This window comes from Pelodiscus sinensis, chromosome 7 (genome assembly GCF_052426305.1).
Source record: "Pelodiscus sinensis isolate ZL-2025 chromosome 7, ASM5242630v1, whole genome shotgun sequence".
Lineage (NCBI taxonomy): Eukaryota > Metazoa > Chordata > Testudines > Trionychidae > Pelodiscus > Pelodiscus sinensis.
The window spans coordinates 45615971-45631342 of NC_143058.1; the positions used below are offsets into that span (position 1 = coordinate 45615971).

The 15372-nt window shown below is 39.3% G+C and overlaps 1 protein-coding gene across 3 annotated transcripts in view; it reads right to left on the minus strand.

Annotated features, from left to right (window-relative positions):
- The window catches only part of CHN1 (chimerin 1), a 184364-nt gene that overhangs the window by 59371 nt on the left and 109621 nt on the right, over positions 1–15372 (minus strand). For all 3 annotated transcript variants that reach the window (XM_075933671.2, XM_075933670.2, XM_006119476.5), the window contains one exon: positions 9574–9862. In XM_075933671.2, coding sequence (XP_075789786.2) covers positions 9574–9862 — 289 coding nt within the window. The remainder of the gene's footprint in view (positions 1–9573; positions 9863–15372) is intronic.

The following is a 15372-nucleotide window of genomic DNA, read 5'->3' on the forward strand; positions in this document are numbered from 1 at the left end:
TAAAGTCCTCAGTGACAAAGAGTTACATATTATCAGGGACCGCCTCTTCCCCCCTGTACTCTGCCACAGAAATTTTGACCAATGATCCTGAGGCTGAAATTTTCAGAGGCATAATGTTCTTTCCATAGAGAACTATTACATAAAACACTGCCACTGAAGATCTCCATGAGACTGACGGTTGTCATTTAAGGCCCAGTGGAAGCTCTTTAAGCAGATTTTTCCTCAGCACCTCAGAACTATCACTTGGGATGGCAGCTTAAATTAGGGACAACACTCAGGTCTATCTTCAAACATATATAATTGTGACCTTAACTTTGTTTATGGCTCCTGGATACAATGGTAATGGGTGTATTAGAAATATATAAAGATTTATACTACCTCCAGTCTCTTAGCAGACTCAGGAGCTTGCATGAAGAACTTGTTTTCAATTAAGGCATCTTGGGAAGATTTTAAATATTTATTGTTCTAGATCTCTGTGATCAGCATTGCGTGCAGAATCAGATCCAATTTATTGTCATGGGAAGGAAAGAATGGCTCTCACTATTATCAATATTAAAAAATAAAAAAATTGTTAAGAGGACTACTACTCTAAGATTTACATAACATTTCCCATCTCAGTCTATACATTGGTGTGATGGACTAGAAGGGCCTTGTTCACAGCCTGTGTAATTATTTTTATTGTAACTTTTCTTGAAGAAGTGTCAGTCATGTTTTATGTTATGTAAATAACAATGACTATTAATGAATCTGCCACAGTTTAAACGTTTAAAAGTCAAGGGAGGGCAAATACCAGACCATGGGCCAAATCGGGTCTGCCAGGGTTAGCCCCTGATGGGCCCCCATACAATTGTATTAATCTACACCTCTGCAGCTGTGGGGGAATGCAGCTCCTGTTGGCCACCATTCCTGTCCAATGAGAGCTGAAAATATAGTGACAGCAGCCCAACAGGGGGTTACCCTGGTGAACTGCCTTGGTTTTATTGCCCATCCTGAACTAAACACTTTCTCTGAGACAGAGAATATATAAAAGAACAGCTAAGCGTTAGATAGACTTCACTTTTACACTTTTTAAAAATACCAATATTTTACTGAAGTAAAAGGTGACAATGTTAATTTAAATCAGTGCCAGATAATTGACAATGACCTTGCAAAAAGTGAAATATTGATTAATTTCATAAAGCTACAATCTTACATGAAGCATTTAACTGAATCAATTGATCTGTTTGTGGGACACTAACTCTATTGTGATAATTACCTTCTGAAGAAGGGGAAGTTACACTGATTTGTCAGCTATTCAAGAAATGAAGTGCAGAACAGGCTATGTCTCTGTGGTACTGGGAACTACGGCCATTTCTGCATTAGGCCATGCAGCCAGAACCAGAATTAGGCTAATTTGAACTACCGTTACACCTCGTTCCATCGTTCCACGAGGAGTAACGGTAGTTCGAATTAGAGAGCCTAATTCGAACTACCTACTCCGTGCTGCGTGTAGCTGCGGGCACGGAGTCCGAACTACCGGGGATTTAAAAATGGCAGCGCCCGGCAAGATGCAAATGAAGCCCGGGATATTTAAATCCCGGGCTTCATTTGCAACTTTGATTGACTACATTAACCACCCTAGTTCGAACTAGGGTAGTAGTGTGGACATACCCTATTTTTCATGGTCTTTAAAACCTTCTCAAGCCAGCTATTAAGACTCTCCTATCAACCACAATAATATTTTAAAATTATCCAAGATACACCAGTTTCTACTGATACAAATTAAAGTTCATTTCTATAAAGAAGCACCTCATGTTCTCTTGGATTCCTAAACACTGCTACTTGCCAAAATAACCACTACGCCTACCACTCTATTTTATTTTGATGTTTGAGGTGTGCTTTGTGGCTGCCCTATTTCCTCTGTGCTTTTATGACAGAATGTGAATTTACAACCTCCAATGGCTGTTCCCCAATCAGGCCCCATGTGTCCTTGTGCTCCTTTTGCTCTTCTGCAGAAATTATTTTTACACCTCACCATTTGTCTCACTCATGACAATAGGCAGGCCTGTATCATACCCTGATCAGAACGTCTGCAGAGTCTGCAGGTGTATGGCATTGAGGTGTGGATACAAGCTCATCCCTGCTTTAGACAGAGAAGCTTTTTCCTCCTTTGTGCATGGAGAAAATGCAAGGTTTTATACCTAAAAGGTGAAAAATTAGGGAGAAGCTATAAAGCTACAGGGTAAGGCTTATAAAGATGCACATCCATAAAATACAGAGCCCTGCAGAAGATATTTTCTCCTCCAACTATTAGAATAATTCCCTTCAATGAACATTACTATAAACACAATTCAAATAATAAAACAGCATCTTCTGTAATTTTTAACTTTGTACAATTTTCTTTCCATCTGTTGTTAGACTTGTCTAGTTCCAATCAAATTATATATTTCAGTTTGAGCAACAGGGATTTCTATCACAGAAGACAAAGAAAAACTTTTCAATCTATTTATAAAAACAATCCAGAATGAGGATATAGTTGCTTTATACTGATTAAATCATTCTAATGATCATTTATATTAATATAAACAATGGGGAAATGTAAGTTATCTATAAATATAACCTTTAAATGAATAGCAACAAGTATCAGCATGCCATACAAATATAAGGAGCTTCAGGGGGTAGCCGAGTTAGTCTGTTACAGAAAAAAACAACAAATGGTCTGGTAGCACTTTATAGACTAATGACACATGTAAATGGTATCATGAGCTTTTATGGGCACAGCCCACTTCTTCAGATGACTGGAGTTAAGAGTTGGGGATATGAAAACTCGAAATAAATAGGAGAGGGAAAGAGAAGGGGGGAGAGAAAGAAAAAGGGAGAGGTGATAGGAGACAGAGCATCATTAAGTATCTGGAGAATGGGCACTTAAATTTAAGCAGATAAAAGGCAAAGTCAAAAAATAGATTCCTAAAACAGGAAGGATACCACTCAGGGAGCTGTTAGCACCTTCAGTGGTTATTAAGTAGGTAGAGTCCCCACCAGCCCATATCACTAGTGAGTCCATTAGCATGTGAATTGAATTTGTGGATGAACTGGGATTCCAGGGCTTCTCTGTGTATTTGGCTTGCAGAGCTGGTTTGTGACAAGACAGCTACTTGCAGGTCTGTCAGACTGTGATTAGAGAAGCTGAAATGCTCACCAACAGGCTTCTGTATATTCCCTTTACGTATATCCGATTTATGTATATTGATTCTTTCCCACAGAGACCGTCCAGTTTGTCCAATATATATAGCAGTGGGGCACTGCTGGCATTTGATGGCATAGATCAAATTACTGGATGTACAGTCAAATGACCCTTTGATTTTGTGGCTTATGTTGTTTGCTCCAGTGATGAATTCGCCAGTGTAGATATGTGGGCAGAGTTGGCACTGGTTCTGCTTTAAGTGTAGAAAAAATGCTATCTATTTAATCTTGTATTTAGCTGTAACACTCTATGTACTTTTCCCAGACAGAAGTTGGTCCAATAAAATATATGAACTCTCCCACCTAATGTCAATAGTATCCTGGGGCTGACATGGCAATAGCAATATTGCATACTTTCTATAGCAGACAGTTTTTAAAAAAGGCTAGGGAAACATTTCCTTTTAACCAGTGTTTTTAGTCACTTTCCACTAAGCATTTCTTAAATACATATTGCATTTTACACAAGTGACACAGCATTGATATTAAAACACAGATTGTGTACAACATGATTTATAAAACTTAGCTGAGAGCGGTAAATACTCAAGATGTGTTGCATGAAGTCACTAGGTGGGTCTATATCAGGGCTGGGCAAGATACCAAGATGTGGCCTGGGAGCTGGATCTGGCTCTCCTAACACTTTAATCTGGCCCATGGGCTTCATCTGGCTGCTTTATATCCTACTGCCCATTCGACCAAATTTCTAGGCAGTAGCTCAGGCAGCAGAATCCTAATTAAATGGCTCATGGTCAGAGCTCTACCCTGTCAGGGACCAGAGCTGCAAGCCCTTTAAATAGTCACAACAACCGTGGGAAGCTGACAGACAACGTGATAATGGTGGGGCTAGGAGCTGCGAGCCCTTTGCTATGTTTTTAATCCAAAGCCTCTGGCCCCAGACACCTCTGTGGGGAGGCTAGTCTCCAGTCCTGCCACTTCTACCCCAAGCCCTTCCGGGTGGTGGAGCCGGCCCGTGACCATGCACCAAAATTCATTAAGTGGTTCTCCTGAGAAAATTATTGCTCATCCCCGATTTATACTGACCAGGTGAACCACAAACTGTTTGAATGCTCATCTTGTTAGCTGAGGTATGACTCTGATGGGGCTAGGAGTAGTGCAGATATCTGGGCGCGGAGGTGAAGACAGATCAATCGGAAGAAGCCGGGGCAGTGCTCCATGTATTCTCTCTGCTTCCTTCTCACTTGCCTTCATGTGTATGGGAGGGGGTTGATTCTCCCTTTCCCTTCCCTCACTTTCTTATGCTGCAGTGATGGAAGGCAAGAAGGAAGCCTATCCATTCCACAGCTGCTGCCATGGAGGGTGGGGGCAACTGACTGGCTCCTCCCTCAAGGAACTAGATAGGAAGGAAGGTTGCTATGATATGCTGTGATGCCTCTTTTTGACCCAATCAGTTAGTCAAAGTTTGGGGCCATGGGATTTTCCATCAGAGGGTGGTAAGTGATGGAATCCAGTATTTAATTTGACGCTCTCTTGCTTATTTACAAGGAAAATACAAGGCCATGCTTTTCCAAATGTAGAAGAAACAAGATAGATTCTTATCTTATAGCCCCAAGCATCTTTAGCCAACAGCAGACACCCAAAACTTTCTAGCTTTGTCTAGAGACTTACACCATACTCACGGGCTGCTACTTGGCTTTCTTACTTTTTGCCTCTCTGTGTTTCAGTTTGTTCTCTCCTCTTTTCTCACACACACTTTACTAAAAATAATACTCAGCAAACACCCCTCCCCCTGCCCTATATAAAACTTAAGTGTGAGTTCCCATATCCCCTGTTGTCTTAGGTGGGGGGTTGTGATTAATTTAGCCATACAGCTAACTAACTAAAGGGTGTGTTTACACCTAGCAACCTAATAATTTTTTAACTCAGCGCATAACAAGGTTTCTGTCAGCTCAGAATAACTGCATAGATGAGCAGTCATTTTGGGTTTCCTGGTTCACTTTCCAGTGAGGCTCTGGAAGCAGGTCTAAAGGTATAGAAGGTGCATAACCCTACACAACCACCCTCATGCTTGCGGTACCTGGTGTCATGGAGGCCAGTTGAAATCCACACTAGGACAACTTTGTTAAGGTAGTTTGGGGGTGTTACCCTAGTTTAGTAATAGTTTTAAATGATGTTGCAGCCTCTGAATTTATCCATGCTATGATGTGTGTTCATGTCTCACTAATTACATCTATACTGTAATACTCCCCCTTTCCCCCTCCCCCATGGCAGCAAATCTCAGGGCCAAGGTCAACTGATTAGGGCTCTCACCGGCAAGGGGAAGGGTATCAGGATATATCTACTTGCAGTAAAACACCCACAGATGGCATGTGTCAACTGACTCCTGCTCAGGTTGCTGGGCTCTAACACTGCAGGTGTCAGGTTCCCTAAGCCCAGACTCTGGGATCCTTCCCCTGCATGGGGTGCTGGACTTTGGAACCCTTCTCTTTCACGGGGTCCCAGAACCTGGGTTCCAGACTTAGCCTGGACCTCTAAATTACAATGTTTTATTGCTATAGCCCACGTCCTGTAAACCTAAATCAAATAACATGAGCTAGCCAGGGGTGTTTTATTTCAGTGTAGACATATCCTTAGAGATCAGGCTCCAGTGAAAGTGGAAACATTTGCACTCCTATTTTTAGTCTTGTAGTTCAAACCCAAGACAGCTGACCCTGCCTCTGAGACTCGCTGCTGTGATTTTTGTTTTTTTAGGGTGTTTTTTTTTGCAGTGTAGATTGACCAATTGTTTCTGTGTCCACATCAATAAGGTTCCAAAAACAAACAATAAGAGACTTTCAAAAACAAGCCAATCCAGACTGTTAAACATTAGAGACACAAATCAAATTTGGCTGCTTATTTCCTCCAAACAAATGGTGTGGGATGTGGCAATTACACAAGTAATTTCTCTAAGGCTTTTCATCTAAAATTTCAGTTTGTGAGATCTACTTAATAGTTCTTGATCTATTCCATGAGGAAAAAAAAGTCCATTTTTACTGATGGAAGTCTTACTTGACAGCATCTATCTAAGAAAAAAAATAGTGTCTTTCTATAATAGCCTCCTCTACAATTCTCACACTGTACAAACTTTACCTGCAGTGTAGAAAATGCTGTGACATGAAACAACAACATTTTATTATCTGTTCACAAAATGACTTCGAAGATAGCACTTTGAATACTATGTGAAGTGTGATAAATGTGAAACAACAGCCCTCTCCCTCCCTGACATTACCACCAATACCCACATGATCTGGTGATTTTCCCTCACTGTCAGGATCCATAAAATTCAGTACTAAGAGCTTGATGTTATGATGTTCTGAGTCTGCTAAATTGCCAGTGTGTTCATTGGAATTGGAGAAATGAACTGAAGAACTTAAATACTGAAGAAAAGGAATATAAGGTTATTTACACAGTTTATGCTATGTTACTCTTACACTTGTCATTTATGGAAAGGCACAAAATGAGCTCAAACTAGCTAGAGACATGAAGGATAACAAGAAGACATTCTATAAATATATTAGAAGCAACGGCAGGAGAGGCCCACTGCTCAGTGTGGAGGGAGAAACAGTAACAGGCAATTTGGAAATAGCAAAGGTGCTTAATGACTTCTTTATTTCAGTCTTCACCAAGAAGTCTGATGGTGAAGGAATGCCTAACATAGTGAATGCTAGTGGGAAGGGGGTAGGTTTAGAAGATAAAATAAAATAAAAGAACAAGATAAAATGTTAGATGTCTGGAAGTCACCAGGGCCTGATGAAATGCATCCTAGAATACTCAAGGAGCTGCTAGAGGAGGTATCTGAGCCTTTAGCTATCATCTTTGAAAAATCATGTAAGACAGAAGACTGGAAAAAGGCAAATATAGTGTCCCTCTATAAAAAGGGAAGTAAGAACAACCCAGGAAACTACAGGCCAGTCAATTTAACTTCTGGGCCAGGAAAGATAATGGAGCAAGTTATTAAGGAATTAATCTGCAAACATCTGGAAGAAAATAAGGTGATAGGTAACAGCCAGCATGGATTTGTAAAGAACAAATCATGTCAAACCAATCTGATAGGATAACAAGTCTTGTGGATAAGGGAGAAGCAATGGACATGGTATACCCAGACTTTAGTAAGGCATTTGATATGGTTTTGCATACTCTTCTTATCAATAACCTAGGCAAATACAACTTAGATGGGACTACTATAAGATGGGTGCATAACTGGCTGGATAACCATTCTCACAGAGTAGTTAATGGTTCACAATCATGCTGGAAGGGCATAATAAGTGGGGTTCGGCAGGGGTCAGGTTTGGGACCGGTTCTGTACAATATCTTCCTCAATAATTTAGATATTGGCATAGATAGTATGCTTATTAAGTTTGTAGATGATACCAAGCTGGGAGGGGTTGCAACTGCTTTGGAGGATAGGGTCATAATTCAAAATGACCTGGAAAACTAGAGAAATGGTCTGAGATAAATAGGATGAATTTTAATAAGAACGAATGCAAAGTACTCCACTTAGGAAAGAACACTCAGTTTTACACATACAGAATGGGAAGTGACTGTCTAGGAAGGAGTACTGCAAAAAGGGACCTAAGGGTCATACTGAACCACAAGCTGTATATTAGTCAACAGTGTGACATTGTTGCAAAAAAAGCAAACATGATTCTGGGATGTATTAACAGGAGTGTTGTGAACAAGACACGAGAAGTCATACTTCCATTCTCTGATTAGGCCTCAATTGGATTATTCTGTCCAGTTATGGGCACCACATTTCAAGAAAGATGTAGAGAAACTGGAGAAGGTCCACAGAAGAGCAACAAGAATGACTGAAGGTCTAGAGAACACGAGCTAGGAGGGAAGATGGAAATAATTGGGCTTGTTTAGTTTAGAAAAGAGCAGACAGAGGGGACATGATAGCGGTTTTCAAGTACCTAAAAGAGTATTACAAGGATGAGAGAGAAAAATAGTTCTCCTTGGCCTCTGAGGATAGGACAAGAAGCAATGGGCTTAAACTGCAGCAAGGGAGGTTAAGGTTGGACATTAGGGAAAACTTCCTAACTGTCAGGGTGGTTAAAAACTGGAATAAATTGCCTAGGAGGATTGTGGAATCTCCATCTCTGGAGATATTTAAGAGCAGGTTAGCTAGACATCTATCAGGGATGTCCTATACGGTGCTTGGTCCTGCAGTGAGGGCAGGGGACCGGATTCAATGATTCTTTAAGGTCCTGTCCAGTTCTAGTGTTCTATGATTCTATGATTAATAGGGGCAAACTGATTTTTCAGAATGTTGACCCTATCTATTGTTTTAAACTTCATTTTCTTGTTCCCAATAAATGAAGCTGGTAAATAAGATAAACCTATTTTAATGGAATAGGTTTCATTTTGGACTAGAAATAAATTCTGGAGACACGTTCAAATACATATTGCTTCTCTTACACATTGGTGAACAAATTTTGGCAGTCAAAAATGATCAAAGAGAACTAATTACAGTGTTTTTCAACTTTAGGTCACATCAAGCGCTTCACTATAATGGATAAGCTTAAGGATCAATTTTATAAGATATTTTAAGTAATGTTTTTAAACACATTTATTATAGGCTTTTTAATAAACAGAAGAAAAATGATTTAATCTAGTTATTTATTTTAACAATTATCATTATTTTTAAAATGTAGTATGAATTATAAAACATAAGTTTTACATCTGTCATGTTAAGAAAGCTACATGGCATCTGTTTGTCTTCTATTTTACATTGAAGAAGTTCTGTGAGAATACAAAGTTTTGGTTTATTGTGCATTGGTTCTTATTTATTTATTTATTTAGCAGCTCCCATAATGCAATTAGTTCTCAGTTGGTAATGCAACTCTCTGAAGAGAGATATCCTTCTCAAGTCTGGTTGAGACCAAAAATAGTTCTTGCAATTAGTCATGTGAAAGGTTTTAACATTTTATCTTGTTAATGACCAGACTCGTTTTTGAAGTGGACAACTTTACTATCATGGTATGGCTATGGGAAATACTGAATAGATTATGGAATACGTTTCTATATTAAAAAAGGCAATTGTCTTTTTACACAGTAAATAACTAAATTTAAATATCTTTTGCCCATCTGGAATATCAGAGGATTGACATTTGAAATAGCAATAATTTATTTTAAAAAATATGAAGAACCTTATGATAACAAATTATGAATCACAGGCATTTGAAATATGCAACATTTTTCATTTTAAAACCTGGAAACATTATTAAAACATCTTAACACAGATATTTGATTTAACCATTTAGACTAAACATCTATAGATTAATATTCTTCAGTGGAGATGAGTTAAAAGCATAAAATAAAAGTCTAACAAAAAAGTGCATTTTAACAGTTGCTTACCCTTTTCTCTGCTACCTCATCTTCTCCTGTAGACTCTTTGCCATCATATGTATCTCTCAGGGTTGGCATATGTTTTTTGTGTGCTGGCTCTCTGTTTAAGGTTGTATATCCTATGTGTTCATAAATTGGATTTATTGTCATCTTGGCAATATATTCTGCTGCCTTGGTTTCAATATAAAGAGTAATCAATCCATCTGTCACCAGGTCATGGATGGACTCAAAACGTTTCTCCCCAACAAAGTGTTTTCCATCGTAGTAGAGTCTGAAGTTTCTGGTTTGATTTCCAAATCTGCCTCAATGAAATGGGAAAGTATATATATATATAGATATATACACATATGTATTTTTTCAAGAAAGATTAAGCAAGTGAAGCCTTTCCAAACAATAAAAATACTCTATCGTTTACATCTATGACTAAGCTCTGTGGATGGTCTTAGGGAGGAATATAAAATTAAACTACTATATACAAATCAGAAGGGTACACTAACAACAACTGTGGATAGACAGCCAAACTAATGCCAGTTATAGAAGGAGCTATTTGTTCTCTGATCCTGTTTAGACACTTCATTATCCTGTGGAAAAACTGAAAAATATACTCTGTTTAAAGGATTTCTTTATTACCGTGCCACTATAGAATATTGTGTGACTCCGTGGTATGAAAAGTTCTCATAACGAAGTCTACTATTACTGTAGATCAATACAAATATTTGATGCAGTGTTAGACCTCTGCACTCCTGTCTTTTTATAGGAAGAGGCCATTTGGGGTACAATTTAGCGTTAGTGCCAACAATTACACTGAATTCGAACTACTGCCAGAATTGGAGCAGTGGAGGACAGAAAGGCACAAGGGCAAGCTTTCTTTGTCGCTGGCCAAATGCCAAAGACTAACTCCTCAAGCTTTCTTACAAAAGGCCCTCTGTGATATGCTTCAAGAAAATCTTTGTAATATACAGGATACAGAAGACATAAGCTAGCTGATGCTAGTAAGTCTACTGTCTGGTTTGAATAGCATTATTATGTAATATTTTTAATAACCATAAATGGGTATGTTGACTTCACCTGACTTCTAGCACCTTTTCAAAAATTTTCCTGAAAGCCTCAAACAATTTGCTTTCTAAAGCCATCTGCACATGCGCGGAGAGACATCAGTATATGCACTTGGCCATTGCTAATGCTTGTCTTGCATAGAGGATGGAATCAGGAAGTTGCATTCACTAGTGACTCCAATGTTACCCTTTGACCTCACAGAAGCAGGTGCTGTTGTTCAGGGATATTAGACTTCTTTATACTATCTAACTGGCCACATCACTTGTAAAAACAAATCTGAAGAGGAGACATTTTCATTTCTGAAACGAATGCTGCACATTACTGTTTAAAAACACAGGAAGCAGAGGTACTCTACCCAAAGTACATCTACCTAATCTTGAGCCTACCTAAACAAGATGAAAGCACAAAATTGTGTGATTAGTATTAGGTTTAAGCATATGCATTCTTCAAAAATAGTCATTAATGTTCTGGAAAAGTGATGTCTTTTAATAATAGATTATAGGTAAAATAATGGGTTATCAATACAAATTAAGCACTCTAGTTTTCAGTTTAAACTGGAAAAAAAAAGATAAACCAACACAGACTGTCAATTAAAGAACTGTGCTTTAAAAATAAAAGTGAAGGTTCTTTTTACAGGAGTTCACACCCTCTTCACCAATAAGACAGGACATGACACATGAAGATGGAGTGTACACAAGATAAATCAAATGCTTCTATTTACATTTTCTTATAAAGGAAGAAGAGTTCAAAGTGAAACAAATGCAACAAATTTAAAAATAATGAAGGGAAACATTTTTATGCAACATTAATCTGTAGAACTCATTGCTATAAGGCATTACTGAGGGCAAGTACTTAAGCCATTTATACAGACGAGAACAGCCACAGTTACATTAAAATGGATATAATAACCTTTTAGGTATATAAACATTAAGCTTTGAGGCATACATGAACCAATATCCAACAGGTCTTAGGAAGAAATTTCATCTGTGAGAAAGGTATTTCATTTCTTCCTTTCTCTAGTGGACTGATCATTTGTTTTGCACCAGAATATAGGGTCACCATTCCAGAATCAGAGCTTCAGTATACTAAGAACTATACAGTTTCAGTTTAAAAATCAATTCCTACCCCACAGAGTTCACAATTCAGGTTATGACAAAGTGCAACAGATGAATGATTCAAATTGGGCACAATGAAACAGAAAGCAAGTTAAAGTACAGTGAGCGACAGCGACATCTCAACACATATACTGACAAGAGGTGGGGTCAATTTCTTCATTATACTTGCATATAATTAGGGCAATGCAGCGGCTTTTTCATAAACACATTTTCACTATTTCATTAAAGAGTTTGGAAAGATTTTATGAAAGGCAAGAAAATAACAGATACACAGCTAGGCTCCTGCACTGAAGACAGGTTCTGTACTGTACTTGTTAAAATATTGCTGAGCATAGTGGTAGAAATTCCTACACTTGATTATGAGATTATGCCATTAGTGAAAACCTGAACAACTTCCACTCCCAGTGAACTGAGCAGGAAGTAAGGATGCTCAGCACCTTGCAGCACTGGATCCCATGTGTGTAACTCTTACACGCTCCCATTACAGTCAGTGGAAATAGCACACTTGGCATATCTTTTATTATGGTTTGAGGATTTTCCAGGAAAGGAAGTCAGAACTGAGTAGCTTTCAGATATATTCAAGACCTAGAGCATAAAGGGCCTCAGATGTTAATAAACAAAAGATAGACTTTTATTAGGAATTGAAAAGTTAAGAACAGTGACGAACTGTTAAAAAACATGCTCTTACAGAATTTTTAAATACCTGGGTCAGAGATTTCTACACAATCTGAAGGTCAATTATAAATCTTCTTGGCTTTCTAGTAGGAAAGCATTAATCTAATCAAGAGAAGATAAATGCTCAGACAAGCTTTTTGGGGCCTGGACTCAATGTGCAGTGACAATCAACAAAGCAAACAGAATGTGGGGAATCATTAAAAAAGGATAGAGCATAGGACATAAAATACCCAGGAGTGGGCAATATGTGTCCCACATGCCAGTTCACTGGCAGGCTGCCAGACATTTTATTTACCTGCACATTGACAGCAGCTCCTGTTGGCCATGGATCACAGTTTTCAGCCCATGGGAGTTGTGGGAAGCAGTGGCCTGGTCTGCATCACTTCCCACAGCTCCTATTGGCCAGGACAGAACATCATAGGACTCCCCAGTGGTCCTCTCCAAGGGCTCTAAAACAGACCATTTTCCTGGCACAACCAAACCCTTAGCTTCCTTTAAGTTATAAGAAGAATCTGTATCTTGAATTTTGTGATCCTAACACTTACCCTAAATGAGGGGTTCTTAAACAGATAGACACACAGACAGACAAACTCTGTCAAATATATGGTAGATTAACCAGGAGAAGATGGAGATATCTAAAAGTTGACAACTACTGGTACATATAGATGAACAGAGTCAAGTAAAGTGGCAGATAAAAGACAAACAAAACATGCCAGTACTTCGAGCTCTTTTAATTCAGAGATCTCAAAATGCTTTGTCTCCATTTTACCAATGAAGGAAATGAATTATTAAGTGGTTTGCCCATGATACACTGCAGGCCAGTTTCACAGCAAGTAGTATCATAGGGTGTGTCTAAACTACATAGCTCCGTCGATGGAGCCATGTAGATTAGGCTGATTGGCAGAAGGAAATGAAGCTGCGATTTAAATAATTGCGGCTTCATTTAAATTTAAATGGCTGCCGCACTGAGCCGACAAACAGCTAATCAGCTGTTTGTCGGCTCAGCACGCTAGTCTGGACGCACCCGCGCCAACCTGAAAGCCCTTTATCGACCTCCCCGTTATGCCTCGTAGGATGAGGTTTACTGGGGAGGTTGATAAAGGGCTTTCATGTCGACAGGGGAGCTTCCAGACTAGCGTGCTGAGCCTACAAACAGCTGATCAGCTGTTTGTCGGTTCAGCGCGGCAGCCATTTAAATTTAAATGAAGCCGCAATTATTTAAATCGCGGCTTCATTTCCCTTTGCCGAACAAACAAATCTACATGGCTCCATTGAAGGAGCCATGTAGTCTAGATGTACTCATAAACTCCAAGTCCAGTGTCCCATGAGCTGTAACACACTGCCCCTTTTAGATCACTATTGCTGTTCTTGCAGTTACTAAAATAGTCTAGTCTACTGTGGGAGTTTAGGTCGAACATAGCCGCATTAGGTGGCTTTTCTAAACAATGAGACCACACCACCAAGAGCATTTCATCAACTTTAATGGCTCTTAAAGTCAATTTCAGCACTCCTGATTTTCATGAGAAATAATGCTAAATTCAACCTTGCATAGTTGACTTTACAGTACTGCAAACGCAGCACTGTGAAAGTTGAAGTTCTTGGTCCCGGAGAGGCATAAGGATCTTGCGCAAAATGGTTTTTTGCACAAAAAAGGAAACATCCACGCTGCTTCTTTCTGCGCAAAAACTCCTTGCGCAAAAAGAAATGGCAGAAAATATGCTAATGATGTTACGACTCATTAGTATATTTTCTATCAAAAAAACTTGTAGTGTGGACGTAGCCATAGTGAGAGAAAGGAAGTATTATTTCTATTTAAAGATGAAGAACTGAGGCACAGAGAGACTGACTTGCCCAAGATAAGACAGGAAGTCTGTCAGACAGAAAAAGATGGGCAATCTCTTAAGTTCCAGTCCAGTGCCTTGACTATTAGACCATCCACCTATAGACACCTGTAGAATGAGTTACAGAGATAACTGTGGTACAGCAATGACTTCAGTGAAGCATGAACTATGTGCTCAGCAAGCTTTGTCATACTCTTAGACACACTGAACCTAGTCTTGGACATTGGTTATGTAGAAAACAACGCCTACCTAAGGCAATGAAAACATCTCCAGAAAGTGCTGAAGTTATAATAGCAGGAAAAAGTCTGCAATTTACAGAACAGCCAAGGATAAATGTGAAGCTCTAGCCAAAAGAAAACAGCACTGATAACAACAACAGATGGGAAGAGGAGGGAAGGAGAACAGGAACACAGCAAGAAGACATGAACCATAAGGAAAAAAAGCATTCCAGTCTGTGGGAGGCCTCAAGTAGCCAGTTAATTAAACACTAAGGTTAGGAGAGGATTATCATCATTTCATACACTTACAATGAGCCCATCTCAGTAGGACCCTACATTTATCTAAGATAGATCAAGTACAAGACAATCATTTCCCTGAAATCTTGAACATACAGGCCAAAACCTCATATAGCCCCAAATTAACTTCCATGACAGTTCTAGAAATGGAGAGATCTAAACATCCTGGGTTCAACAGCAGAATCTAATGGATCTGGAACAAAGAGTTAAGTTGTACATAACACACTGAGGCTATGTCTACACTGGCACGATCTTGCACCAGAGCTATGCAAAGGAGGCTAAGCATGGAATATCACCGAGCCTCATTTGCATATCTAATGAGCCGCGATTTTTGCAGAAGAGGATCTTGCGCAAGAAGGAGCTGTCTACACTGCCCCTTCTTGCGCAAGAGGGTTTTTCTTACGCAAGAAGGGGCAGTGAAGACAGCTCTTTCTTGCGCAAGAGCCTCATTATATATGCAAATGAGGCTCAGCGATATTCCACACTTAGCCTTATTTGCATAGCTCTGGCACAAGATCGCGCCAGTGTAGACAGAAGCTCAGTGTGGTTAAACAGGTTGGGGAGAGAGGGAGAGAACACATTTTCTGAGATAACCAGAACCCAGGC